A 27,131-nucleotide genomic window follows, 5' to 3' on the forward strand; every position below is an offset into this window, starting at 1 on the left:
ACCATTCTGGTCGCTCTTTTCTGAACTTGCTCCAGTTTGTTGATGTCTTTTTTAAAATGTGGTGCCCAAAATTGGACACAATATTCCAGATGAGGTCTGACCAAAGAGGAGTAGAGGGAAATAATTACTTCACGTGATCTAGACTGTATGCTTCTGTTAATACATCCTAGAATTGCATTTGCCTTTTTTGCTGCTGCATCACACTGTTGACTCATATTCAGTCTGTGATCTATTAGTATACCCAAGTCTTTTTCACATGTGCTGTCACTTAGCCCTATTCCTCCCATTCTATATATGCTTTTTTCATTTTTATTGCCCAGATGTAGTACTTTGCATTTCTCCCTGTTAAAAACCATTCTGTTAGTTGCTGCCCACTTCTCCAGTTTATTTAAATCTTTTTGAATCCTCTCTCTCTCTTCTCTAGTATTAGCTATCCCTCCTAGCTTTGTGTCATCAGCAAATTTAATCAGTTTACCCTCAATTCCTTCATCTAAATCGTTGATAAAGATGTTGAACAATACAGGGCCCAGGACAGAGCCCTGTGGTACCCCACTTGAGACATTCTTCCAACTGGATGTGCAGCCATTTACGACCACTCTTTGGGTCCGATCACTAAGCCAGTTATGAATCCACCTAACAGTTGCCTTGTCCATTCCATACTTAGTCATTTTTTCAATAAGGATTGTATGAGAGACTTTGTCAAATGCTTTGCTGAAGTCAAGATATACTATATCTACAGCATTTCCTTGATCCACCCAATCAGTAATACCATCATAGAAGGAAATTAAATTAGTCTGACATGACTTATTAGTTACAAACCCATGCTGACTCTGTTTAATCACTTCATTCTTATCCAGGTATTGACATACATGTTGTTTAATAATTTGTTCAAAGATCTTTCCTGGTATGGAAGTCAGACTCACCGGCCTATAGTTGCCTGGGTCCACCTTCTTCCCCTTTTTGAAGATAGGAACAACATTTGCTCTTCTCCAGTCTTCTGGCACTTCTCCTGTTCTCCAAGAATTTTCAAAGATTATGGAGAGGGGTTCAAAAATTTCTTCTGCTATCTCCTTCAGTACTCTGGGGTGTAATTCATCTGGACCTGGAGACTTGAATACATTTAGGTTAGCTAAGTGTTTCCTCACTATCTTTCTGTTTATAGATATCCTGGATTCTTCTATTCCCTTAATAGGACAGTGAAAAACAGTTGATGTTACATTTCCTTTCTGAGAGAAAACAGATGCAAAATAGGAATTTAAAAGTTCAGCCTTCTCAACATCCTGTCTTACCATTTCATCATTTTCATCCTGTAAAAATCCTATAGCATCTTTGACTTTTCTTTTACTTTTGACATATCCCCAAAATCCTTTATTATTGCTTTTGACATCTCTTGCAAGCCTCAATTCAATTTCAGCTTTAGATAATCTGATTTGTGCCTTGCAGGTTCTGCAGACAGCATTATATTCTTCTTTAGATATGCCTCCTTCTTTCCATTTTATAAACATTTTTTTCTTCCTTTTTAGCATGTGCTTAAGTTCTGTGTTCATCCATCCTGGTTTCCTTAAATGCTTCCTATTCTTCCCTCTTTTTGGAATTGTTAACAACTGTGCTTTGAGAATTTCATTTTTCAAGATTTCCCATCCTTCCTGGGCATTTTTGTCTTTAAGGATATCCAGCCATTGGATCCCTCCAATTCTCTTTCTGAATCCCTTAAAATCTGCCTTTCTGAAATCTAACCTTGACGTCTGAGTCTTCACAGGTCTTCCGCCTCTAGTTATCCAAAATTCTAAAATAGCATGGTCGCTACCTCCTAGGGTCCCAGCCACTTTTACCTCCTCAACCATTTCCTCCCTGTTTATAAGGATTAGATCCAAGGTAGCAGTTCCCCTTGTTTTCTCCTTTACCTTTTGGAAGATAAAGTTGTCAGCAAGAGAGGATAAGAATTTCCTTGACCTGTTAGTTTTGCCTGAGAGAGATTCCCAACAAATGTCTGGATAGTTGAAATCTCCCATGACAACTATGTCATATTTTTTGGAGAACTTGGCCATTTGATGCATAAAGAGTTCATCCATATCTTCAGCTTGCACAGGCGGCCTGTAGTAAATGCCTACAATGGTGTCCTTTCCATTGTTCTGTCCTTGTATTCTTACCCAAACAGTTTCCACAGACCTCCCAGTCTCTGAAGCTTCAATCTCTGTGCAGATATACGCATTTCTAACATACAATGCGACACCCCCTCCTCGTTTATCAAGTCTGTTTCTTGCAAATAAGTTGTATCCTTCTAGTCTTGTATTCCAATCATGTGTATTGTCCCACCAAGTTTCAGTGATTCCAATGACATCATATTTCTTTTCCTGTGTTAGTAGTTCCAATTCTCCTTGTTTGTTGCCCATGCTTTGTGCATTAGTATAGAAACATTTTAGTTTGTGATTGGTTTCTCTTTCTCCAATATTTTTTTTAATTAGATTCTTTCGTCTTTGTTCTTCCTTTCCACTTCTAATAGCAGAGTTCTCAGTAGCATTTGTCAGGTGTATGGCTTTTTCTGGTCTTTTGCTTCCCTTCCCATGTTGTTCTAGTTTAAAGCTCTCCTTACAAGTGTAGCAAGGCGACTTCCAAATACCTGCTTTCCAGTCTTCATAAGGTGCACCCCATCTCTAGCAAGTAGTCCATCGTATAAGTAGTTCACTCCGTGATCCAGAAATCCAAATCGTTGCTGACGGCACCATCGACGTAGCCAGTTGTTCACCTGCAGAATCTTATTCCACCTCCTTGTTCCATGGCCATCCACTGGGAGGATGGAAGAGAAGACCACCTGCGCTCCCAGTTCTTTCACTTTCTTGCCTAAGTCTTCAAAGTCTCTGCAGATGGTTTCCAGGTCGTTTCTTGCGGTGTCATTTGTCCCCACATGTAGTAGCAGGAATGGGTAGTCATCTGTAGGTCTGAAGAGTCCTGATATCCTGTCAGACACATCTTTAATTTTTGCACCTGGAAGACAGCACATTTCTCTTGAAGTTATATCCGGTCTGCAGATAGCGGCCTCTGTTCCTCTCAACAGGGAATCCCCCATGACCACCACTCTCAACTGTCTCAACCCTGTGCTCTGTCTCTCTCAACCCTGTGCACTTTCTCAATCTCAATGTGTCTCAATCTAGATTTAATATATGTATGTCATATCTATCTCTCACCTATGTATGTCTCCATTATCGATGTATCACATATGTATCTATCATCTATCAATGTACGTCATATGTACATGTATCTCATCTCTATCTAGCTATCTATGTACTGTATGTCTATATCTATCTATCTGTATGGACCACACCCTGAGGTGGAGAAATGGTGAACAGCCGTCCCGCCCATATCTTTAGCTGTTCACTAAAAACCCAGCCCTGTTAAAGTTAATTTAAGTCTCTCAGCATCTGTGACAATCAAGCATTAAATCCGGGTTCGTATCACCAAGTTTTACAAACTGAATGACACATATCTCCCCTGTGATCACCTTACAATATTAAATATCTGTCTATATATCACACAATCTATCTATATCTACCTCATAGCTATGAAGCATCTACAGTCATGGCCAAAAGTATTGACACCCCTGCAATTCTGTCAGATAATATTCAGTTTCTTCCTGAAAATGATTGCAAACACAAATTCTTTGGTATTATTATCTTCATTTAATTTGTCTTAAATGAAAAAACGCAAAAGAGAATGAAGCAAAAAGCAAAGCATTGATCATTTCACACAAAACTCCAAAAATGGGCCAGACAAAAGTATTGGCACCCTCAGCCTAATACTTGGTTGCACAACCTTTAGCCAAAATAACTGCGACCAACCGCTTCCGGTAACCATCAATTAGTTTCTTACAATGCTCTGCTGGAATTTTAGACCATTCTTCTTTGGCAAACTACTCCAGGTCCCTGATATTTGAAGGGTGCCTTCTCCAAACTGCCATTTTTAGATCTCTCCACAGGTGTTCTATGGGATTCAGGTCTAGACTCATTGCTGGCCACCTTAGAAGTCTCCAGTGCTTTCTCTCAATCCATTTTCTAGTGCTTTTTGAAGTGTGTTTTGGGATATTGTCCTGCTGGAAGACCCATGACCTCTGAGGTAGACCCAGCTTTCTCACACTGGGCCCTAAATTATGCTGCAAAATTTGTTGGTAGTCTTCAGACTTCATAATGCCATGCACACGGTCAAGCAGTCCAGTGCCAGAGGCAGCAAAGCAACCCCAAAACATCAGGGAACCTCCGCCATGTTTGACTGTAGGGACCATGTACTTTTCTTTGAATGCCTCTTTTTTCTCCTGTAAACTCTATGTTGATGCTTTTGCCCTAAAAGCTCTACTTTTGTCTCATCTGACCAAAGAACATTCTTCCAAAATGTTTTAGGCTTTTTCAGGTAAGTTTTGGCAAACTCCAGCCTGGATTTTTTATGTCTCGGGGTAAGAAGTGGAGTCTTCCTGGGTCTCCTACCATACAGTCCCTTTTCATTCAGATGCCGACAGATAGTACGGGTTGACACCGTTGTACCCTTGGACTGCAGGGCAGCTTGAACTTGTTTGGATGTTAGTGGAGGTTCTTTATCCAACATCCGCACAATCTTGCGTTGAAATCTCTTGTCAATTTTTCTTTTCCGTCCACATCTAGGGAGGTTAGCCACAGTGCCATGGGCTTTAAACTTCTTGATGACACTGCACACGGTAGACACAGGAACATTCAGGTCTTTGGAGATGGTCTTGTAGCCTTGAGATTGCTCATGCTTCCTCACAATTTGGTTTCTCAAGTCCTCAGACAGTTCTTTGGTCTTCTTTCTTTTCTCCATGCTCAATGTGGTACACACAAGGACACAGGACAGAGGTTGAGTCAACTTTAATCCATGTTAACTGGCTGCAAGTGTGATTTAGTTATTGCCAACACCTGTTAGGTGCCACAGGTAAGTTATAGGTGCTGTTAATTACACAAATTAGAGAAGCATCACATGATTTTTCGAACAGTGCCAATACTTTTGTCCACCCTCTTTGTTATGTTTGGTGTGGAATTATATCCAATTTGGCTTTAGGACAATTCTTTTTGTGTTTTTTCATTTAAGACAAATTAAATGAAGATAATAATACCAAAGAATTTGTGTTTGCAATCATTTTCAGGAAGAAACTGAGTATTATCTGACAGAATTGCAGGGGTGGCAATACTTTTGGCCATGACTGTATGTGTATGTGCATCTATCTATCCACCTGTGTCTATGTCATATGTATATCTATATAAAATATCTATGTATTTATTATAATGTATATCTACGTGATATTTATCCATCATCTACCTATAAATCATACGCGGTATCTATTAATCATATTACAAATTAAACAGATTTAAAACATTTTTATAAACAACATTCCTTGTAAAAATGTTATCACTATTACATAACAACTTTCCTTGAAGTGGTGCATTATTAACTTTCACTCTGATATGGGAGCGTTGCTTCACTCTGGAGAAAGCAACGTATAGCTGTCCATGTCCATGGGCTGGTTCAGGTAAATAAACACCCACTCAATTGAGGATCTGTCCTTGGAATTTGTTAATAGTCTTTGCGAATGCAGGTTTGACTGGAAACTGTCATCTTCTTAATTTAAAGGGTAACCCAGTGTCAGAAGGACACAAATCTATGTGTGGAATAAATCCAATGTCCCCTTCGGCTGATCCAGTAATCACTTTAGCTTGCATGATGTTGGGGTGTAAGGCAGTGACAATCATCCAAGTTCCATTGCAGAGACCTTTGTTGGTATTGAGGTTTCGCAGTAGCATGACAAGGTTGCCCATTTTAAGTTGGAGCCGATGTGATGGCATTGCCGATGATGTCAGAGAATTTATAAATTCCGCTGGGTTCTGTTCACATTCATCATCGTCATCAGCATCGTCGCTTGTATATACAATGTACTCGCCACTCATTCGATCCATTATTTGAGAGTTGAGAAGGTGTACATCCTCATTTTTTGGACAGAGTATTGCATGTGATGCTACAGTGTTAACATTGTCGGCCATTGACATTTATGGTAAAGTTTTGTCCAAAGATGTCGGTCACTAAACAGCCAGTGCATAGCATGTCAGAAGGAATTTATATGACATCATCTCCAAGGTTGTGTTCATTTGACAGCGCACCGTTTCCTAGTTTAAGCAACCAAGGTCTCCTCGTCCATAATGTGTGTAGATGGTATAGGTAGGTTTTCCACTGCCACCAGGGCCATCAATAAAGTGTCACTTAGGTGTTAATGTGGTGTCTTGTAAAACTTGAACTATGGCTTGGTAGGCAAAATGTTGCTCCCAATTCAGAGTTTCTTTCATCTCTGCAGCCTTTGTCAACTCATATTCCTTATCATACTGTAGTCCTCTTGAGGCTGACTTTTTTTGTTTGCTGGTTGTGGTAAATTGAAATCACCAAAAGACTTCCCACTAGAGTTGAGCGTCTCTGGTCGGATCGGGTTTCATGAGACAAAATTTGTTTCAGATGAAACTGGTCCGACTAGGGCAAAAAAAGTCGGCGTTTCGTCCGAAACCCGACCCCAAAGAAAGTCAATGGGGAATAAAAGTCGGCATTGAGTGGATGAAAGGATTATTAAAATATGTGCTTGTGGAAGACCGCGCTTTTGAAACTCGATGACATGGACGGCTGCAGTGACCTCTCCAAATAAGCCATTGTTGATGTCTACTAATTGGGAATCAAATTTAATTTTAAAAACACATGCCACCAAGTCTGGCGTGTGTTCAACACGTTGCCACGCTTTTAAATTTTGTGTAATCTCAGTCCACTTGGGATATCATGTCATGGTGACAAACAGATCTGATCGACCATACTTTGCTACTGTACACATAGCATCCTGGTAGCGCTGTTGCATGTTTCTTTGACTGCCTTCAAAAGATGATGGCAAAATTACTGTCTTTCCAATTGGGATGCCCTCTTCAATAATTGTTTTTAGTAAATGTTCTTGTAGGATGCAGTAATCTTCCACTTTTAAATCTTTCTGGTGCATTCTGATGTAATGTAGATGATTTGCCTCGATTTTGACGTATGCATCAACCAAATATTGCTGTGTGAGTTTGCCACCATACAATAGGTAATATAAAGCAATTGTACTGAAGTTGGGTTATTCTTCAGGCACTATTTCCCTGTTGTTTTAGACCAACATGCCAACCTTGGTCTCCATAAGGAAGATAGGATACTGCAGACCATCCAAATTGCTATGGGGAATGCTGATGCTTTGTGTTTTTGGAGCCAGAGGGTTGCGTGGATCAGGTTTTAAATGAATTAATATGTCTCTATTGAAGGGAGGCTCACCATCTTCTTTGCGAAAGACAACTGTAACTTCACTCACTGTTGGGTTGTTGTATCGCCATGGATCTCAAGTCCTATCTTGCTTAATAGCCATTGTGATGGTTGGCATGACAGTTCCATTTTGATGAGCTTTGATCTGTTCTTGTTGTTCAAAGTCGCGTAGCATTCGCTAGGCAGCAGCAAATGGATTGACAGCATTCAGTTGTTCAGTGATAATGTTCATCAATGTAGGATGACATTTTTCATTTTCTTTTTTTTTGAGTCTGAGTTCATTTGCGTCGGTGGTATCCAGTTTCTAAAGTTGAGCAAATTTTGGTTGGTCTTTGTCTGTTGGATGTATTGTGCCTGATCAATGATAGATCTGTCCATGTATGCGAAAATAGTATGGGCCATATCCAGGTGGTGGTGAAATACTTGCTCCCATGGAGGCAAAAGCAAAAGATCTGTTGATACTGCGAATATTGTCCATTAAATTTTTGCTGAATTCACTTTCTCCTTCCATCAACTTTTTGAATTCTTCTGGAGACTGGAGTATGGGTAGATGGACTTTCCCCTTCTGACAGCACTGACTAAACTTTCCATTGGAAGGCGTCTCAGCTCCAAAATTCAAAAGATTGACAACTTTGACATAAATGGTTCATGGGACTATAGCTGTGTTCTGGAACTATGTTTTCATTATGGATTACATTTTTTGCTTGCAGTTGAAGTTCATGTCTTTCTTTTTGTATGTAACTTATTTGCCAGCGAATATTGATTTGTCATAGCTGTTGAATTCGCACATCTCTCTGGCTTTCTATTTCAGCTTGTCGCTGTAGGCAGTGTGGTTCTGCATCATGTGACAGTCTTCTTGCTGTGGCCAATGGACATTGTTCCTGAAGTAGCTTGGGGATAGCATTTATGCAGGGGGCATTTATGCACACTTTATCCAAGTACAGTTTATCAAAGTACTGGCAGTTATAACATGACAGTTAGACAGGGCAGGAGACAGGTAAGACACTTATATACATCTACTCCCTGTACATTAGGAGTACAACAAATATATACCATATGCATTTGTGTAATTTTAATCCTGGCAGCTGCATTCACACACATCCACCGCCCTGGCATTAACTCTCTACACTCCATCCACATTGGCCCCTCGCTTCTTTCCTCTCCTATGTATAGCACTCATGCTCTCTTCACGTTGTTAAACTGCACAGATCCAGTCAGTCCCACCATTCAACATCAGAGACGCTCTCACAAATCACTTAACCATCTGCTCACTCTTTCTATCCTCCTTCTCCTAGTCGCAGGAGACATTGCTCCCAACCCTGGTCCCCCATGTTATAGAAAGTCAAACCTCCCGACTGCTACACTCAGAAACCCCTCTAATCTTATTAATATTCCCTGCATGCCATCTGTCTCTCTTAATTGTGCACTTTGGAATTCTCGCTCAGTGTGTAACAAACTCTCCTTCATTCATGACTTTTTCCTTTCTAATTCTCTTAACCTCCTGGCTCTTACTGAAACCTGGATCCAGCAGTCAGACACTACCGCTGCTGCTGCTCTTTCATACGGGGGGCTTCACTTCTCTCATACCCCAAGATCAGACAATAGAGCTGGTGGAGGCGTTGGTCTGCTCCTATCACCAAAATGTACCTTTCAGGTTATCCCTCAAGTACCCTCACTTGTCTTCCCTTCTTTTGAGGTCCATGCCGTCAGACTCTACACCCCCTTCTCCATGCGAGTGGCGGTGGTGTATCGTCCTCCCGGCCCCTCCCATCAGTTCCTGGATCATTTTGCCACTTGGCTTCCACATTTTCTCTCCTGTGACATCCCTACCCTCATCATGGGTGATTTCAACATCCCCATTGCTCTTCCCCTCTCACCATCTGCTACTCACCTTTTATCTCTAACCTCCTCATTTGGCCTTTCGCAGCTTACTAATTCTCCAACGCATGAAGATGGAAACTCCCTCGACTTGGTCTTCTCTCGGCTTTGTGCAGTGGATGATTTTGCAAACTCCCCTCTCCCGCTCTCTGACCACAATCTTCTTTCATTCTCTATCAAGAACTGCCATGCTGCTCAGGTCACCCCCACTGTCCATACTTATAGAAACATACAGGCCATTAACACCCAGAAACTTATGAAGAACTTGCAGTCTTCATTGGCCCCTATCTCCTCCCTCTCCTGTCCTGATTCTGCATTGAAGCATTACAATGAAACACTTCAAAGTGCCCTGGATGAATTTGCACCCCCTATAAATAGAACACCACAACGCAGACGGCGACAACCCTGGCACACGGTGCAAACACGTTTCCTGCAGCGGTGCTCCAGGTGCGCCGAACGTCTGTGGAGAAAATCCAATCTACCCGAAGATTTCATCCATTTTAAGTTTATGCTTAGAACATACAACACTGCCCTTCACCTCTCCAAACAAACCTATTTCAACACCCTCATCACCTCACTGTCCAATAACCCGAAACGTCTCTTTGACACTTTTCATTCTCTACTCAATCCAAGAGTACAGGCCCCAACCACGGAGCTCCGAGCTGACGATCTGGCCAATTACTTCAAAGAAAAAATTGACCAGATCCGACAGGAAATTATCTCCCAATCACCTCATACCATGCACTGTCCTCCCTCCCCCCACTGCATCGAACTCACTCTCTGATTTTGAACCAGTCACAGAAGAAGAAGTAAGCAGGCTCCTTGCATCTTCTCGCCCAACTACTTGCACCAGTGACCCATTTCCGTCACAGCTCCTTCAGTCCCTTTCCCCTGCTGTCACCCCTCACCTAACTAAAATATTTAACCTCTCTCTCTTCTGGTATTTTTCCCTTCTCATTTAAGCATGCCATCATACATCCACTACTTAAAAAACCATCCCTCGACCAAAACTGTGCCGCTAACTATAGACCTGTCTCTAATCTTCCCTTCATCTCTAAACTCCTGGAACGCCTGGTCCACTCCCGTCTTATCCGCTATCTCTCAGAAAACTCTCTTCTCGACCCTCTCCAATCCAGTTTCCGCTCTTTACACTCCACTGAAACTGCCCTCATTAAAGTCTCTAATGATCTGCTAACAGCTAAATCAAATGGTCACTACTCCATGCTAATTCTCTTGGATCTCTCTGCAGCATTCGACACTGTGGATCATCAGCTCCTCCTCACTATGCTCCGTTCCATTGGCCTCAAGGATACCGTTCTCTCCTGGTTCTCCTCCTATCTCTCCGACCGCTCCTTTACTGTATCTTTTGCCGGTTCCTCCTCCTCTCATCTTCCCCTTACTGTTGGGGTCCCCCAAGGATCGGTTCTAGGTCCCCTCCTCTTCTCCTTGTACACTGCCCCTATTGGTCAGACAATCAGTAGATTTGATTTCCAGTACCATCTCTATGCTGATGACACCCAATTATACGCTTCTTCTCCTGACATCACGCCAGCCTTTCTAGAAAACACCGGCGATTGTCTAAACGCTGTGTCTAATATCATGTCCTCACTATATCTGAAACTGAACCTGTCAAAGACTGAACTCCTGGTGTTTCCTCCCTCTACTAATGTACCTATACCCGACATTGCCATTTCTGTGTGTGGTTCCACTATTACTCCCCAGCAACAGGCCCGCTGTCTTGGGGTCATACTTGATTCCGAGCTTTCCTTTGCCCCCCACATTCGATCACTGGCTCGCTCTTGTCATCTGCACCTCAAAAACATTTCTAGAATTCGACCTTTTCTTACCTTTGACTCTGCAAAAACTCTTACTGTTTCTCTTATTCATTCTCGTCTCGACTATTGTAACTCTCTTCTAATCGGTCTCCCTCTTACCAAACTCTCCCCCCTCCAATCTGTCTTGAATGCTGCAGCCAGGATCATATTCCTCACCAATCGTTACACCGATGCCTCTACCTTGTGCCAGTCATTACACTGGCTACCCATCCACTCCAGAATTCAGTATAAACTTATTACCCTCACTCACAAAGCCCTCCATGGCTCAGCACCACCCTACATCTCCTCCCTTGTTTCAGTATACCACCCTACCCGCGCCCTCCGTTCTGCTGATGACCTGAGATTAGTATCCTCAATAGTCAGAACCTCCCACTCCCGTCTCCAAGACTTTACACGTGCCGCGCCAATTCTTTGGAATGCACTTCCCAGGTCAATACGATTAGTCCCCAATCCCCACAATTTTAAGCGTGTCCTGAAAACGCATTTATTCAGACTGGCCTACCACCCCAACACATTAACCTAATCTATCCCTGTGTGGCAGAGCCAAAAGTCTTACCATAACCAGGTTCCCCGCACCATGTTCCCACATGCTTTATGCCTCCATTAGCCCTCTGTGTCTGTACTGTTACACACTTAACATTATGACTGGTCCATACAATCAGGGTAACTGTTACCACCCACCTTTCGTGTCTCCCTCTTTCCTCATAGACTGTAAGCTTGCGAGCAGGGCCCTCTTTCCTCTTGGTATTTGTTATAATCTACTGTATGTGATTATTGTTATGCTGTAATGTCTATTGTCTGTACAAATCCCCTCTGAAATGTAAAGTGCTGCGGAATATGTCGGCGCTATAAAAATAAAATGTATTATATTATTGTATTGGAAAAATGCCTGCTTTAGATAACCTCATACACCTTGAAGTTTTAAACTCGGTGGTGTGGTTTGCTGGTTCCAATGGGTCATCTTGTGAGCATGGTATTTGTCAGAGACACCGCACTACACTCGCTCACAGAGCCAGTGCGCATGTCCTGAGTACAGAAACAGTGCTAAAAGATACCTGTGGAGCAGGGCAGCAGAGGTGACAATGCGTGCTTCAAACTATTAGTGTCAGGATCCAGTCAGCGCCGGAAAGTAAAGAGGCACAGGACCTGCGTATACTGAAATTAGCAAGCTGGCACAGGACCTAAGGTCATGTGACTGCAAGGGGGCGGGGCATAGCGTCCTGCTTTCAGATATGACAGGACACCATACAACTCAGAGTCAGGCAAAACAGAGGTCACAACGGTACGGGCAAATGAGGCACAGGAGGGACAAACAGAAGGGTGGTCAGACAAAGCCAAAGGTCATACACAAGAGGGCGACGTGGTACCAAGGGGACGAGCAGAGAGAAGTTGGGTCACAAGCAGAGAGTCATACACGAGAGGTAGCGCAGTACAAGAGGGGCAGGCAGAACTCGTAACAGGGACAGAACCGGATCAAAACCAAACAAGCAAGCAAGATATCAGGCACGAGGCACACGTACGCACAAGGTCAACTAACTCAGCCGAGGGCAGGAGTATAACTGACACCGGACCTAGGTCCAGTGAGCATTAAATAGCCGCCCTCTGCCAGAGAGAGGCAGGACAATTAACCCCCAGTCTGATCAGGATGGGCCAAAGCGAAACCCCGTCCTGGATCATGACAGTATTGTTGTTAAGAATGCAAATTTCTGTTTGCGGCGCTGTTGCCTAATGGCATCTTGTGATAATCTAATGACTTTTGCATCAGGGGACTCATGTACTTGACGCCTTCGCTTATATGCATTGTTATATGCATTTGTCCCAGCGATGCTGTTGCTCAAGAGTCTCATTTGCCCTTTGTTGTCTTCAACATTGTGCCTTTGCTGCTTTCCTTTCATTGTTATTTATGTACTTTTTAGCCATGTTGGCACTGATATTTGCTTTTAAAGGGGTTTTCCCACATGTCTGACCGTGTACCGAACATACCACAGCTCCTGGGCAGGGGAGGAAGCAAAAGACAATACTTTTACCTCACAAAATGTATCCTCTGCGATCTCCTGAAATGTCAGTATTGTCTTTTGCTTCCTCCCCTGCCAGGAGCTGTGGTATGTTCTGTACACGGTCAGACACAGGGGTGAGTGTGTCTGACCGTGTACAGAACATACCACAGCTCCTGGGCAGGGGAGGAAGCAAAAGACAATACTGATATTACAGAAGATCGCAGTGGATACATTTTGTGAGGTAAAATATTTTTTAAAAAGAGTCAGTGAAATATTTTACCTCACAAAATTAATCCACTGAGATCCCCTGCTGTAATGTCAGTATTGTGTTTTGCTTCCTCACCTGCCCAGGAGATGTGGTATGTTCCATACATGGTCAGTCACAGTCAATTTTTAAAATAAACTTTCGTTCATGGGAAAACTCCTTTAATGTGACCGGCTTCCTCTGCTGTAGATACGTCGCGCATCTGCCACCAGGATCAGCCGAATGATTCACTTCACCTGCACGTAATTCGCGCAGGTGCAGTAAATGAGACCGCTGCCATATTAACAAGTCTCCTCAGCTGTAATTAATTGAGCATACCGAGAAAATGTATCTCCTATTTAATTCACTTTAATACACTGCAATATACATATGATATCTATTTAATTCACTTTGATATCAATTTGACAGGGGGCAGGGCACCTGTCAGATTTCTTTTTGATGAGACATCCAGCCCCCTTACTACTTATTAGATTTGTATACTGTTTTAACCCCTTCATGACCCAGTCTATTTTGACCATAATGACCTGGCCATTTTTTGCATTTCTGACCAGTGTCCCTTTATGAGGTAATAACTCAGGAACGCTTCAACGCATCCTAGCGACTCTGAGAATTTTTTTTGTGACATATTGGGCTTCATGATAGTGGTAAATTTAGGTCAATAATATTTGCGTTTATTTGTGAAAAAAATGGAAATTTGGCGAAAATTATGAAAATTTTGCAATTTTCAAATTTTGAATTTTTATTCTGTTAAACTAGAGAACTAGGTGACACAAAATAGTTAATAAATAACATTTCTCACATGTCTACTTTACATCAGCACAATTTTGGAAACAAAATTTTTTTTTGTTAGGACGTTATAAGTGTTAAAAGTTGACCAGCGATTTCTCATTTTTACAACAAAATTTACAAAACCATTTTTATTAGGGACCACCTCACATTTGAAGTCACTTTGAGGGGTCTATATGGCAGAAAATACCCAAAAGTGACACCATTCTACAAACTGCACCCCTCAAGCTACTCAAAACTACATTCAAGAAGATTATTAACCCTTCAGGTGCTTCACAGGGACTAAAGCAACATGGAAGGAAAAAATGGACATTTCAATTATTCCAACAAAAATTTTCTTTTAGCATCAATTGTTTAATTTTCACATGGGTAACAGGATAAAATGGATCCTAAAATTTGTTGGGCAATTTCTCCTGAGTACACGGATACATCATATGTGGTCATAAACCACTGTTTGGGCGCACGGCAGAACTCAGAATGGAAGGAGCACCAGTTGACTTTTTGAATGGAAAATATGCTGGAATATTTCGCGGATGCCATGTCGCGTTTGGAGAGTCCCTGAGTGCCTAAACATTGGAGCTCCCCCACAACTGACCCCATTTTGGAAACCAGACCCTTCAAGGGACTTATCTAGATGCATAGTGAACACTTTGAACCCCCCAGGTGCTTCACAAATTGATCTGTAAAAAAAAAGTACTTTTTTTCACAAAAAATTTCCTTTAGCCTGTTTTTTTCATTTTCACGTGGGCCACAGGGTAAAATGGAACCTAAAATTTGTTGGGCAATTTCTCCTGAGTACATCAATACCTCATATGTGGTCATAAACCACTGTTTGGGCGCACGGCAGGGCTCAGAATGGAAGGAGCACCATTTGACTTTTTGAATGGAAAATATGCTGGAATATTTAGCGGTTGCCATGTCACATTTGGAGAGTCACAGTGTGCCTAAACATTGGAGCTCCTCCACAAGTGACCCCATTTTGGAAACTAGACCCCCCAAAGGAACTTATCTAGATGTGTGGTGAGCACTTTGAACCCCCAAATGCTTCACAGAAGATTATAACACAAAGCAGAGAAAATAAAAAAATCATTTTATTTCCTCAAAAATTATATTTTAGCAAGCTAATTTTTATTTTCCCAAGGGAAACAGGATAAATTGGACCACAAAAGTTGCTGTCCAGTTTGTCCGGAGTACGCTGGTACCCCATATGTGGGGGGAACCACTGTTTGGGCACACGGCAGGGCTCAGAAGGGAAGGCGCGCCATTTGACTTTTTGAATGGAAAATTAGCTCCAATCGTTAGCGGACACCATGTCGTGTTTGGAGAGCCTCTGTATGCCTAAGCTTTGGAGCTCCCCCACAAATTACCCCATTTTGGAAACTAAACCCCCTAAGGATCTTATCTAGATGCATAGTGAGCACTTTGAACCTCCAGGTGCTTCACAGAAGTTTACAACGCAGAGTCGTGAAAATAAAAATATTTTTTTTTCCTCAAAAGATGATTTTTTAGCCCACTAATTTTTATTTTCACAATGGTAACAGGAGAAATTGGACCCCAAAAGTTGTTGTCCAGTTTGTCCTGAGTACGCTGGTACCCCATATGTGGGGGGGAACCACTGCTTGGGCACACGTTGGGGCATGGAATTGAAGTAGTGACGTTTTGAAATGCTGACTTGATGGAATGATCTGCGGGCGTAATGTTACGTTTGCAGAGCCCCTGATGTACCTAAACAGTAGAAACCCCCCACAAGTGACACCATACTGGAAACTAGACCCCCCCAGGGAACTTATCTAGATGTGTGGTGAGCACTTTGAACCCCCAAGTGCTTCACAGAATTTTATAACGCCCAGGCGTGAAAATAAAAAATAATTTTTTTTCCACAAAAATAATTTTTTAGCCCCCTATTTTTTATTTTCCCAAGGGTAACAGGAGAAATTAGACCGCCAAAATTGTTGTGCAATTTTTCCTGAGTACGCTGATACCCCATACGTGGGGGTAAACCACTGTTTGGGCACACATCGGGGCTTGGAATGGAGGGAACACTGTTTGACTTTTTGAACGCAAAATTGGCTGGAATAAATGGTGGCTCCATGTTGCGTTTGGAGACCGCCTGATGTGCCTAAACAGTGGAAACCCCTCAATTCTCACTCCAATCCTAACCCCAGCACACCCCTAACCCTAATCCCAACCCTAATCATAACCCTAATCACAACCCTAACCCCAATACACTCCTAACCACAAGCCTTTCCCTAATCCCAACCCCAACCCACCCCTTAACCTATTCCTAACCCTAATTCCAACCCTAACCCTAATCCCAAACCTAATTCCACCCTAACCTTAATTCCAACCCTAACCCTAATACCAACCCTAACCCTAATACCAACCCTAACCCTATTTCTAACCCTAATTCCAACCCTAACCCTAATTCCAACCCTAGCCCTAACCCTAGCCCAAATTGAAAAATAAAAATATTTTCTTTATTTTATTACATGTGCCTGCCTATGGGGGTGATAAGGGGGGGCAGTGATTTATTTTTTTTATTTTGATCACTGTGAGAGTTTATCACAGTGATCAAAATAAAAAAAATGAATCTGCAGCCGGGAAATGCTGGCGGGCGCACTGTGCATGTGCCCGCCATTTTCCAAGATGGCGGCGGCCATGTAGGAGGGACGGTGGGACATCGGGAGGCAGAGCGGAACATAGGAGGTATCGGGGAGGGTGAGGGGGGATCGGACAGCGGGGGGACAGGAGGGAAGGGGGAGTAGATTGTGACGGCAGCGGCCCATCGCTGCATCAGTCCTTGGCGGGGGCCGATAGCCCCCGCCAGCCATGTGGGGGGGGTCATGTTAGTGTCTTCAGCTATGTCCGATGCTAGTGAAGCATCGGCCATGGCTGGATTGTAATATTTCATCAATTTTCATTGATGAAATATTACTATCGCTCAGATTGGCTGTTTCACTTTTAACAGCCAATCAGAGCGATCCTAACCACGTGGGTGCAAAGCCACCCCCCGGGCTTAACTGATTGTTGTCCTGGATCTGCGGTTCGGGTGACATTTCAGTGACCCCGGTCACCCAACCCGCAGGAACGCTATTTATAGCATGACGCCTACGGGGGCGTCATGGGTCATTTGGGCACGACTTTTCATGACGCCTACGTAGGCATCATGGGTCGTGAAGGGGTTAATAGATTTTTCCCATTGTTCTGAATCTTGAGTGAAGTTCAGATCTTTCTCCCAGATTGGAATGTTAGTTGTCTTTTTAAGATCAATGTCGTTATTATACAGTTTATATATACTACATTGTTTTTCCATTTTATTTCATTCTTTCAATTTTTTGCAGCGTATATATATTGGTCAGTAAGAGGTCAATCCTTGAAAAGATTTTATGCCCATTAGAATAAAATGTATACTCTATATATTGGTCAGTAAGAGGTCAATCCTTGAAAAGATTTTATGCCCATTAGAATAAAATGTATACTCTTTTGACGTTGAGTTTAAACACTTAAAGATGTCATAAAGGTCTTCTTTGTGTAGCCATTTATTTGAATTCGATTTTGGGTTTCTTATTGTCGAAGTTTAGTCTATACTCTCATCTGGAACTGCATTGAAATCTCCAAATATTAATATTTCCCCTTTTTGAATTTGTTTCATTTTTCCTATTACTTTAAGAATGTAATCTGACCTTTGTTAGGCGCATAAATATTGGTTATAGTGTACAGTGTATTGTCAATTGTACACACCAAAATTATTTGGTCTATGATTTAAAAATTAATAGCATTTTTTTTATAAATCAGCGTGACTCCTGTATTTTTTTTATTGTTACAAGATTATATAATGGGTGGAAAGTCTTTGTTTGTGAATTGTTGGGTTTTTTCCCTGAGCAAATTTAGTTTCTTGTAAGCCAATTATATCTGCATTGGATTCTTTAATTTCTTTCCATAATATGTCTTTTATTTGGGATATTCAAACTCTTTACATTTAATGATAAAAAACTTATTTTCATTTTTATCTCTCTTTGTCCTCAGGTGGCTGAAAAGTACTCCTAATCTGTGTAAAAAAAGTTGAATACAAAGCAAAACAGTACATTTGTCACAGCAAAATTATTATGTATTAATATTACTGATGGTAAAAAAAAATAATACAACCACAATATATTCCTTGCTTGTATATATGAGTAAAGAAATGTGTTAACACTATCTCTAATGACTCCAGGTGGTTCGAAAAGAAATTAAAAAAAATGAAACCAAATGGCTCACAACCTCTGGGTGCACAGTTCTGGCATTATCCCTGGAAAAAGAATAAATGTTCGGTGACGAAAATATAAAGGATATCTGTTGGCTCCTGGATCCTTATAAATCTTCACCACAGGTTGGGCTTGTGAGACCCCAAATGCATATAAATCTTAAAGATTGGGCTTCATAATTCATCCTGTTGGAGGGCAAATTCTTCTATTAGGGCAGACACGCTGTCGTATTTTTCGTCTCATATTAAAACTCGCCCTGGCTGTCTGCTCTCCTGACCTGAGCTTGACAGCTGCATAGTAATCCATCACGCTGTCATGCTCAGGTCAGGAGAGGTGCCGGCCAGTCCATTCAGTGTGATGCGATTATCGCAGGAGAAATACGCCAATGTGTCTCTGCCCTTAGTTGAAGGTCGGTAGTTCTTTTAAATCATTTTTAGTATCTCTTTTGCATCTTCTGTTCTGTAAATAGGGATGATTTTCCCCTAGTGAAGGATGAGGATTTTTGTGGGAAAGCCCCATCCGTAGGGATCTCTTCTCATCTCAGAAAGGATGTGACATCACAAAATGCTCTTCTTGCTGCCAGTGTTTCTTTAGAAAAGTCAGAGAATATCTTAATCTTTTCAAAAGGAGCTGGGAGGTTGTCATTTTCCTTTATGTATTCCGTGATCTTTTCTTTTGTCTGAAAAAAGTGAAAACGCATTATTACGTCCCTTGGTAACACTGGGATGATGTTTTTTGGTCTTGGAAGTCCATGAATTCTGTCCACCTTTGTGTCCACTTCTTATCTGGAATCATTTTCTTTATTAAATCCTGAATGAAAGGTTGGAGTTTGGATTGTGTGATACTCTCCGGGATAACTCTCTTCTTCAGGTTTTTTCTTCTGCTTTGTGAAAAAAGAGGATGAATGAACTCATGGAGATCAACATCCAACACTGCGGAGACACCGTCACATGTTTCTCAAAGCAGTGATTCTAGAGCAATGCTCCATCCCTTATGGGAAATATGTAAAAACATACACAAGCCGTGGAGACACCATCACATGTTTCTCAACGCAAGCAATGACTAGCCAGGTCTTTCCCCGGGAAGGAACAATCACGGGAAGGGCAGTCTCCAATGAAGGAAACCACCTATGCCAAAACATGGTATCCATCCAGAGACAGCTGTTTCGGGGTATTGCCCCTCATCAGTGTGGAGTAGGAAACTGGCCAGTAGGAGCAATGCCTAGTAGAAGACTGTGAAAAATGAGGATGAATGAACTCATGGAGATCAACATCCAACACTGTGGAGACACCATCACGTTTCTCAACACAGTGATTTCTTCTGTGTTGATCCTCCAGATCTGCCATCTTTACTTTTAGATTTTTTATTTCCTCACTTAGTTCTTTCTGGTCCTTATTAGTTGATTCTATGGCTTGCTCCATGTTATTTATCTTTCTATCGTACAATTCCAGTTTTGTATTAATATTTTCTATTGAGTTGTGGATAACATGAAATGGTTTTTCTATGCTTATTTGAATTGAGTTGCCAAATGCTTTAAGGGTTTCAGTTATATACTTTTCTGTTGATAAATTCTTCTCCATTGGTCTAATATTCTCTCATGGGTCTCCTTGATTTCTTTCTGACGTGCGGTGGTATGTTCATGACTTTACATTAGGCGAGTCACTAAAATCCCTTCTTATTCTCTGCTTGTTTGGACTATTTGAGGGAGATGAGTATTCAGAATCTTCTTCACCTTGGTCAGAAACATTGTCTGCTGCCCCTTTAACGGGAATCTCTCACCTCATTTTTGGCCTATAAGCTGCGGCCACCGCCATCAGGGGCTTATCTACAGCAGTAAAGTACTGCAGTGCACAGGTGCCGGACCTCTCTGACCTTTCCCAATGCCTGCGCACTGCAGTACTCTGCTGTACCCTCAACAGGGCAGAGTAATTACACCTGCGCAGGAGCCACAGCAGAAGTAAGGAGGAGAACGTCATCGCTAGATGATGGGAGGCGCCGGACCAGACCGCGAATGTAAAAAAAAGACATAAGAACATACAACATATAACACACAGAACATACATATAACATACAACACATAACCACATAACATAGCGTGCATACTCACCAATTACCTAATTCCCCAAAGCCAATAAATAAAATAAAAATAAAATAATAAACCAACCTATACTTACCTTTCCGCCGTAGTCCAATTAATAACGAGTGTCCCACGACGATCTGCCGTGGAGAGAGGCCACATCACCTGATGTGACCGCTCTCCAGGGGCTCCAGGAGTGAAATGACAGGCGGAGGTAATCCTCTGCTGTGTATCCCTCCGCTGAAAGAGGTCCCATAACCCTAATTCTCACGCAGCATTGCGGCAAAGTGAGACTTTGAACTCAGGTAACCTCAGTGATGCACTGCAGGAGGAATTGTCTCCTGTCAGTTCATCACTGGGAGGCCCTATAGAGCAGTGACATCACCTGATGTCACTTTTCTATAGAGGAGATCGTTGTGGGACCCTCGTCATTAATTGGACTGCGTCAGACAGGGAGTATACGGTTGGTTTATTTTTTTTCTTTTTATTCTAGGAGACCGAGGGTGTTGCTTGGATCTGAGAGTTGAATAAAAATATGAAAAGTGTTGTTTTATTTCATTAAAATACTTTATTCTTATGTGTGTGTTTTTTAACCCTTTATTAATATAAGATTAATAATGTATAGGTGTCTTATTGACACCTCTCCATTATTAACCGGGCTTAATGTCACCTTCCAATTGCAAGGTGACATTAACCCCTCATTACCCCATATCCCACTGCTACACAGGAGTGGGAAGAGAGGGGCTAAGTGCCAGAATTGGCGCATCTTGTAGATGCACCATTTCTGGGGCAGCTGCGGGCTGGTATTTGTAGCCAGGGGGAGGGCAATATCCATGGCCCCTTCCTAGGCTATGAATATTAGCCCGCAGCTGTCTGCGTAGCCTTTCTGGCTATAAAATATAGTGACCCCACATCATTTTTTTGGGGGGTCCCCCTATTTTAATAGCCAGTAAAGGCTATGTAGACGGCTGCAGGATGATATTCATAGCCTGGGAAGGGGCCATGGGTCCTACCCCCTTCCCAGGCTACAAATATTGGCCCCCAGCCGTCGGCTTTCCCCCTCTGGCGCAGAAATTTGCGAGGGAGCCCACGCAGTTTTTTTTAAATATATACATGGCTATATAGCTATAGATATATCTATGGAAATATCTATAGAAATATCTAAGGCTATATCTATGGATAGATATATCTATTTTCTATCTATCTATCTATCTATCTATCCCATATTTATCTATTTATCTATCCATCATCTATACCATATCAATCTCTCTCTATCTGTCTATCTAACTATCTATAGATCTATCTTTCTATCTGTCTGTGTGTGTAATGGAGTGTGGGTTGGACAAATGTAAACGAGGAGGTAGGACAGAAATGACATCACAAATCTTTTTTTTGTTAAATAACATATCTTTATTTAGCTTACAAAAACGCATACAAATCCGCAGGCAAAACCGCACTGAAAAACCGCATTAAATCTGCGGCAAAAATGAATAAAAAACGCACCTGCGTTTTCTGCAAAGAGCTGCGGTTTTCGTGCGGAAAAATACACCCAGCAATCCGCAACATGTGCACATACCCTAAATGTTTCCCCCTTTCTGTCATAAATTAATTTTGTTTTTCCACGATCTATATCTCTATTCAATGGGAGGAGTGTGAAATATTACTAGTGGGTACATAATAAAAATTTACCAAAGGATTATACTATTTTTAATTATCCTTGTATGACAAAAAATGGTCTAAAGTCTGTTACATTAGTGTTTCATTATGGAACGCAGGCAGTGGAACGCATGAATAGTGGGTTCTCTGGTGGATATGAAGATGCTGTTTACGGGTAAAACATTTCCCACATTCTGAACATGAAAATGGCTTCTCCCCTGTGTGAGTTCTCTGGTGCTTAACTAAATCTGATTTCTGTGTAAAACATTTCCCACACTCTGAACAAGAAAAAGGTTTCTCCCCTGTGTGGGTTCTTTGGTGTACAACAACATGGCATTTCTGGATAAAACATTTCCCACATTCTGGACAGGAAAAAGGCTTCTCCCCTGAATGGGTTCTCTGGTGGTTAACCAAAGCTGATTTCTGATTAAAACATTTCCGACATTCTGAACAGAAAAAAGGCTTCTCCCCTGTGTGAGCTCTCTGGTGCCTATCCAGATCTGATTTCTGATTAAAACATTTCATACATTCTGAACATGAAAAGCGCTTCTCCCCTGTGTGGGTTCTCTGGTGGCGATCAAGATGTGCTTTCCGGTTAAAAAATTTCCTACATTCTGAACATGAAAAAGGCTTCCCTCCTATGTGAGTTCTCTGGTGTATAACAAGACTGTATTTATGGTTAAAACATTTCCCACATTCTGAACATGAAAAAGGCTTTTCCCCTGTGTGAGTTCTCTGGTGGTTAATCAAATCTGATTTTTGTGTAAAACATTTCCCACATTCTGAACATGAAAATGGCTTCTCCCCTGTGTGGGTTCTTTGGTGTATAACAAGGTTACATCTCTGGCTAAAACATTTCCCACATTCTGAACAAGAAAAAGGCTTCTCCCCTGTGTGACTTCTTTGGTGCTTAACCAAACCTGATTTCTGGGAAAAACGTTTCCCACATTCTGAACATGAAAAAGGCTTCTCCCCTGTGTGGGTTCTTTGGTGTTTAACAAGATGGGACTTGTGCTTAAAAAATTTCCTACACTTGGAACAAGAAAATCTTTTCTCCAATGTGTGAATTTTTGGATGTTTAAGAAAAGACTTTTCAATGGGAAACTGGTTTCTATATTTTGAACATGAAAATGGCTTCTTTAATTTAGGAGTTTTTCCGTTTTTAATGCTTATTTTGTGACTCTGATTTTCCTTAGTTGTTGCTAAAGAATCAGAAGACAGGACCTGTTTCAAATGATCAGATGACAGATCTTTGCTGTGAAGGAATGATGGTATATCTGGAGTAATGGCATTCACTTCAGTTGTATCCTGTGGGATCCCAAGATCATCAGATTTAAAAATTGAAGATGTCAGCTGTCCTTCTGATCTCCTGGTACAGTCATCTGCCAAGAATAAAACCAATTATTATTTTTGAATAAAATATCTTTGCATGTCATTTAACATTTCTACTTAAACTGTCTGTAGAAATGGCAAGTTATGTAAAAATATTGAAATCTTCACCAAGACAATGACAGTTCACAGTCTAATAGAAAATCTCATAGGATGAACCAGTGGAGCGTGGTGTTCAACAGTTCATTCTGCCTCCCAAATATGGAATAAAAAGCCACAAATAAACGTTATGTAGACAAACATAACACAAATAAAAACGTCTATTCATCTCACAAAAAACAAGTCCCCACTCAGGTCCATGATCTGTCAGTGGAAAAACAGAGGTTTCCACATTAGTAGTAGCTGAAAGGCTCTTGAAAAGCAACATGGCTTCCATAAGCCAATTCACCAATAACCACTCTCCGAAAGTTAAATCTCCCCCTCGCTTCTGAGCCTTGCAGTGCACCCAAACCACATTTAGTATCTTTATGTTTTTGGCATTACTACAGTGAGAAGAACCCACTTAATTTATGGTGTGTGTCTCCTGGAGCATCATCTGGGCAATGTCTTTTGGGTAATAAAATGGCACATTTGACTTTTTTCTCCCACATTCACGGCGTGCTAATTTTCAGAAAGTGCCTGTGGAATCAAAAATGGTCACTAGCCCAATAGATTAATTCTCTGAGGGTTATAATTTCCAAAATGGAGTCACTTTATGGGGATTTCTACTTCTTTGGTTTTCTGAAATTTTGTCATATTAGCACTTTTGCAGACAGTGTGTAATATCTCTTCTGGCATCTGGTCCTACGATGTCTGCTTTTGCCACCAGGCTTATCCTTATTTAAATGTCAGGCGGGGCTGGTAAAGGAGCACACGTTGGAACCAGAAGCTCTGGACAATGTAGGAGAGGTCCAGCCACTAAGATTATGGTGCCTAGGACCATTAGTACCATCTATTCGGGCAGTATGGGTGTCTGTGCTGTCCAGCTGAAGTAATCTGCTCCCTGATTCAGCCAATTGGAAAGCTCCATATTTTTTTTTTTTAATTCTTTATTTTAGGTATATCACAGAAAAGATACAAACATGTCTAGGGTATAATCAAAGTACATAACATCTTATGATAATCCGACATGTAGGATATAGTATAGGAAAGGAGATGTGGGAACCGGGGGAGGGTAAGGAGGGAAAGGGAAGGGAAGAAGGGTGAATGAGGAAGGAAAAAGGGTGGAGGAAAAAATATTAACCAGGTATAACAAAAAACAAAGTTAGGTACACACATCAGAGCCAAGAACCATGTTTACAATTTGTCGGAAGGCAAAATGGGGGAGTTGGCGACACCTGTGAAATCACGTTGAGTGGGGGTCATATCCGAGCAAGGGAGATCCCCCATATACTAAACCTAACCATGTGAGTAAGACCCCTACATTGGAGTTACCTCTTGAAGTTTTTTCCATGGAGATCATATTTTGTTATAGATTTCATAGGTATGTGTTTCCCAACTGGTGAGTTCTTCAAGTAGGGAAATTTGATTTACCTTAGAGGTCCATTCTCCTAGGGTGGGAGGAGATTTGTCTCTCCAATGTATGGCTATCAAATGTTTCACCGCACTAACCAGTAATGGGAGAAGCCTATGTTTCAATGGTTTAAAATTTTTGGATGGGCAGGGCAAGATAGCAGAGCTTCGGTAGCCTGAGTTTTGAGCAATCCCAAAAAATATGAGTGTGATGACCAGTTTGACTAGGACATCTCCAACACGTTTTGGTGTCTGATAAATCCATATAATGAAGTTTGGTCAGAGTCATATGCCATCTATTTAGAATTTTACAGGAATTTTCCTGAAGTAGAATACATCAAGACAAACCACGTGCATTGAGTAAGATTTGGGAAATTTGTTCTTCTGAGAAACTAACCTTAAGTTCTGATTCCCAGGAATATATGAAAGAAGGCTTCAACTTAGAAGGAGGGATACTAAGGCAAGCATATAAACGGGAAATAAGTTTTAATCTCGGAGACGATAATTTAGTCAAGATATCTAGCCAGGACCAGTCAGATTTAGATGGAAATTTTTGTCTAAATTGGAACAGGGTCCGCCTAACATGTTGCTGTTGAAGAAAATTTTTGGGATGAGCCAAGGCATTGTCAGGCCACTCATTATTTCCCAAAATCTTGTTGTCATAGAAACTGGTCAATGAAAGCTGCATATTCTACTAAACCTTGAAGTTTATTGAAGGAAACTGACAGATACAGCCTTGTTTTCCTCTGGATCAGTCCTATATGCTCAGCTCACGGCTTGTGTATTTATTTCCTGTTGTGACCCGGGCTTGTTTGCTGACTACTACTACTCTTATGTGTTCTGATTTTGTCATTTTCTCTGCCCTACTGGTTCTGTCCCGGCTACCTGACTACTGTTCTTCCCCATCTCACACCACCGAACAGCAGGCAACACTGTGGCCCAAGCCTGGGGGGGGCTCTATGCAAGTCCAGATCCATGTAAAGGGGTTAAAGGGTGATGAGCAAGACAATCCCTGGGATCTGGAAAATGGAGTAGATAGCGTCAAGCCTGTTCATGGTGGCCATCTTTTGAGCTGCCAGGTGGTCTTAAACACTGCTCCCAATTTCATTGTGTCTGCAAACTATTCCGGTAAGATCTGTAATCAAATAGCTAAATGGTGCTCTTTCCCTTCTCAACCCTGAAATGTGCCCAGACACTAATGTACAACCATATATGTTTGTATGGGGTGTGTTTTGTCCCCGTTACTGTTTTCTCTCTATACGAATGATTGCATCTCTTCAGCAGACTCAGTAAAAATCTTGAAATTTGCCGATGATATGACACTGATTGGTCTCATCAGGGGAAATGCTGAAGACTTGTATCGGAGTGAGGTGGAAAGAATATGTGACTGGTGTAAAGCCAATAATCTTGTACTCAACACTAAAAAAACTGCTGAGATGGTTGTGGATTTTAGGAAAGATCAACATGAGATACTTCCAATCTACATCCATGACGAAGTGGTTCTTAGGGTCACAGAGACCAAATTCCTTGGTGTTATCATCTCTCATGATCTTAAATGGGGGAAAAACGTGGATGCTGTTATAAGAAAAGCACAACAGAGGATGTTCTTCCTGCGTCAGCTGAAAAGATATGGTTTGTCTAAGAATCTGCTGATCTTATTCTTTAATGCTGTCATCAGATCTGTGATTTGTTCCTCTCTGATAGTCTGGTATGGGGGAGCCACTGCGCATGACAAACTCCGCTTACAAAGGACTTTCAGAACAGCAGAGAGAATTATAGGCTCCCCCCTGCCTAAAATCCAGGATCTTTATGATAAGAGTATTCGATCCCACGCATTGAAAATTTCATCCGATCCCTCTCACCCGGGACACTCCTCATTCCAACTACTCCCTTCAGGACGTCGCTTCAGAGTCCCCAAATGCAGCACCAACCGTCATATGAACAGCTTCTATCCACTCTCTGTTCAACAATTAAATCGTCATGTGTAGACTATATACTGTATCTGTCTTGTTAGATGTTACTTGTTGTATCTGTTGTTATATATTATGTTGCCTCTTTGCCACAAAGAATTCCTTGTATATATGTAATATGTACTTGGCGATAATAAATTTGATTGATTGATTGATTGATTGATATATAGGGTATTGTCGGATTCAAGAGAAGTTGTAAAATAATTTGTGAGGTCCATCTGTTTGC

The 27,131-nt window shown here is 41.6% G+C and overlaps 1 protein-coding gene across 1 annotated transcript in view; it reads right to left on the reverse strand.

Annotated features, from left to right (window-relative positions):
* Positions 1-27,131, reverse strand: part of LOC141094187 (uncharacterized) — a 154,939-nt gene that overhangs the window by 56,905 nt on the left and 70,903 nt on the right. Inside the window, 1 exon segment of the mRNA XM_073579945.1 lies at positions 22,185-23,005. Within this exon segment, the coding sequence (XP_073436046.1) occupies positions 22,185-23,005 (821 nt within the window).

This window comes from Dendrobates tinctorius, unplaced genomic scaffold, assembly GCF_039654945.1.
Source record: "Dendrobates tinctorius isolate UK_male_01 unplaced genomic scaffold, ASM3965494v1 ptg000063l, whole genome shotgun sequence".
In the NCBI taxonomy this organism is placed as follows: Eukaryota; Metazoa; Chordata; class Amphibia; order Anura; family Dendrobatidae; genus Dendrobates; species Dendrobates tinctorius.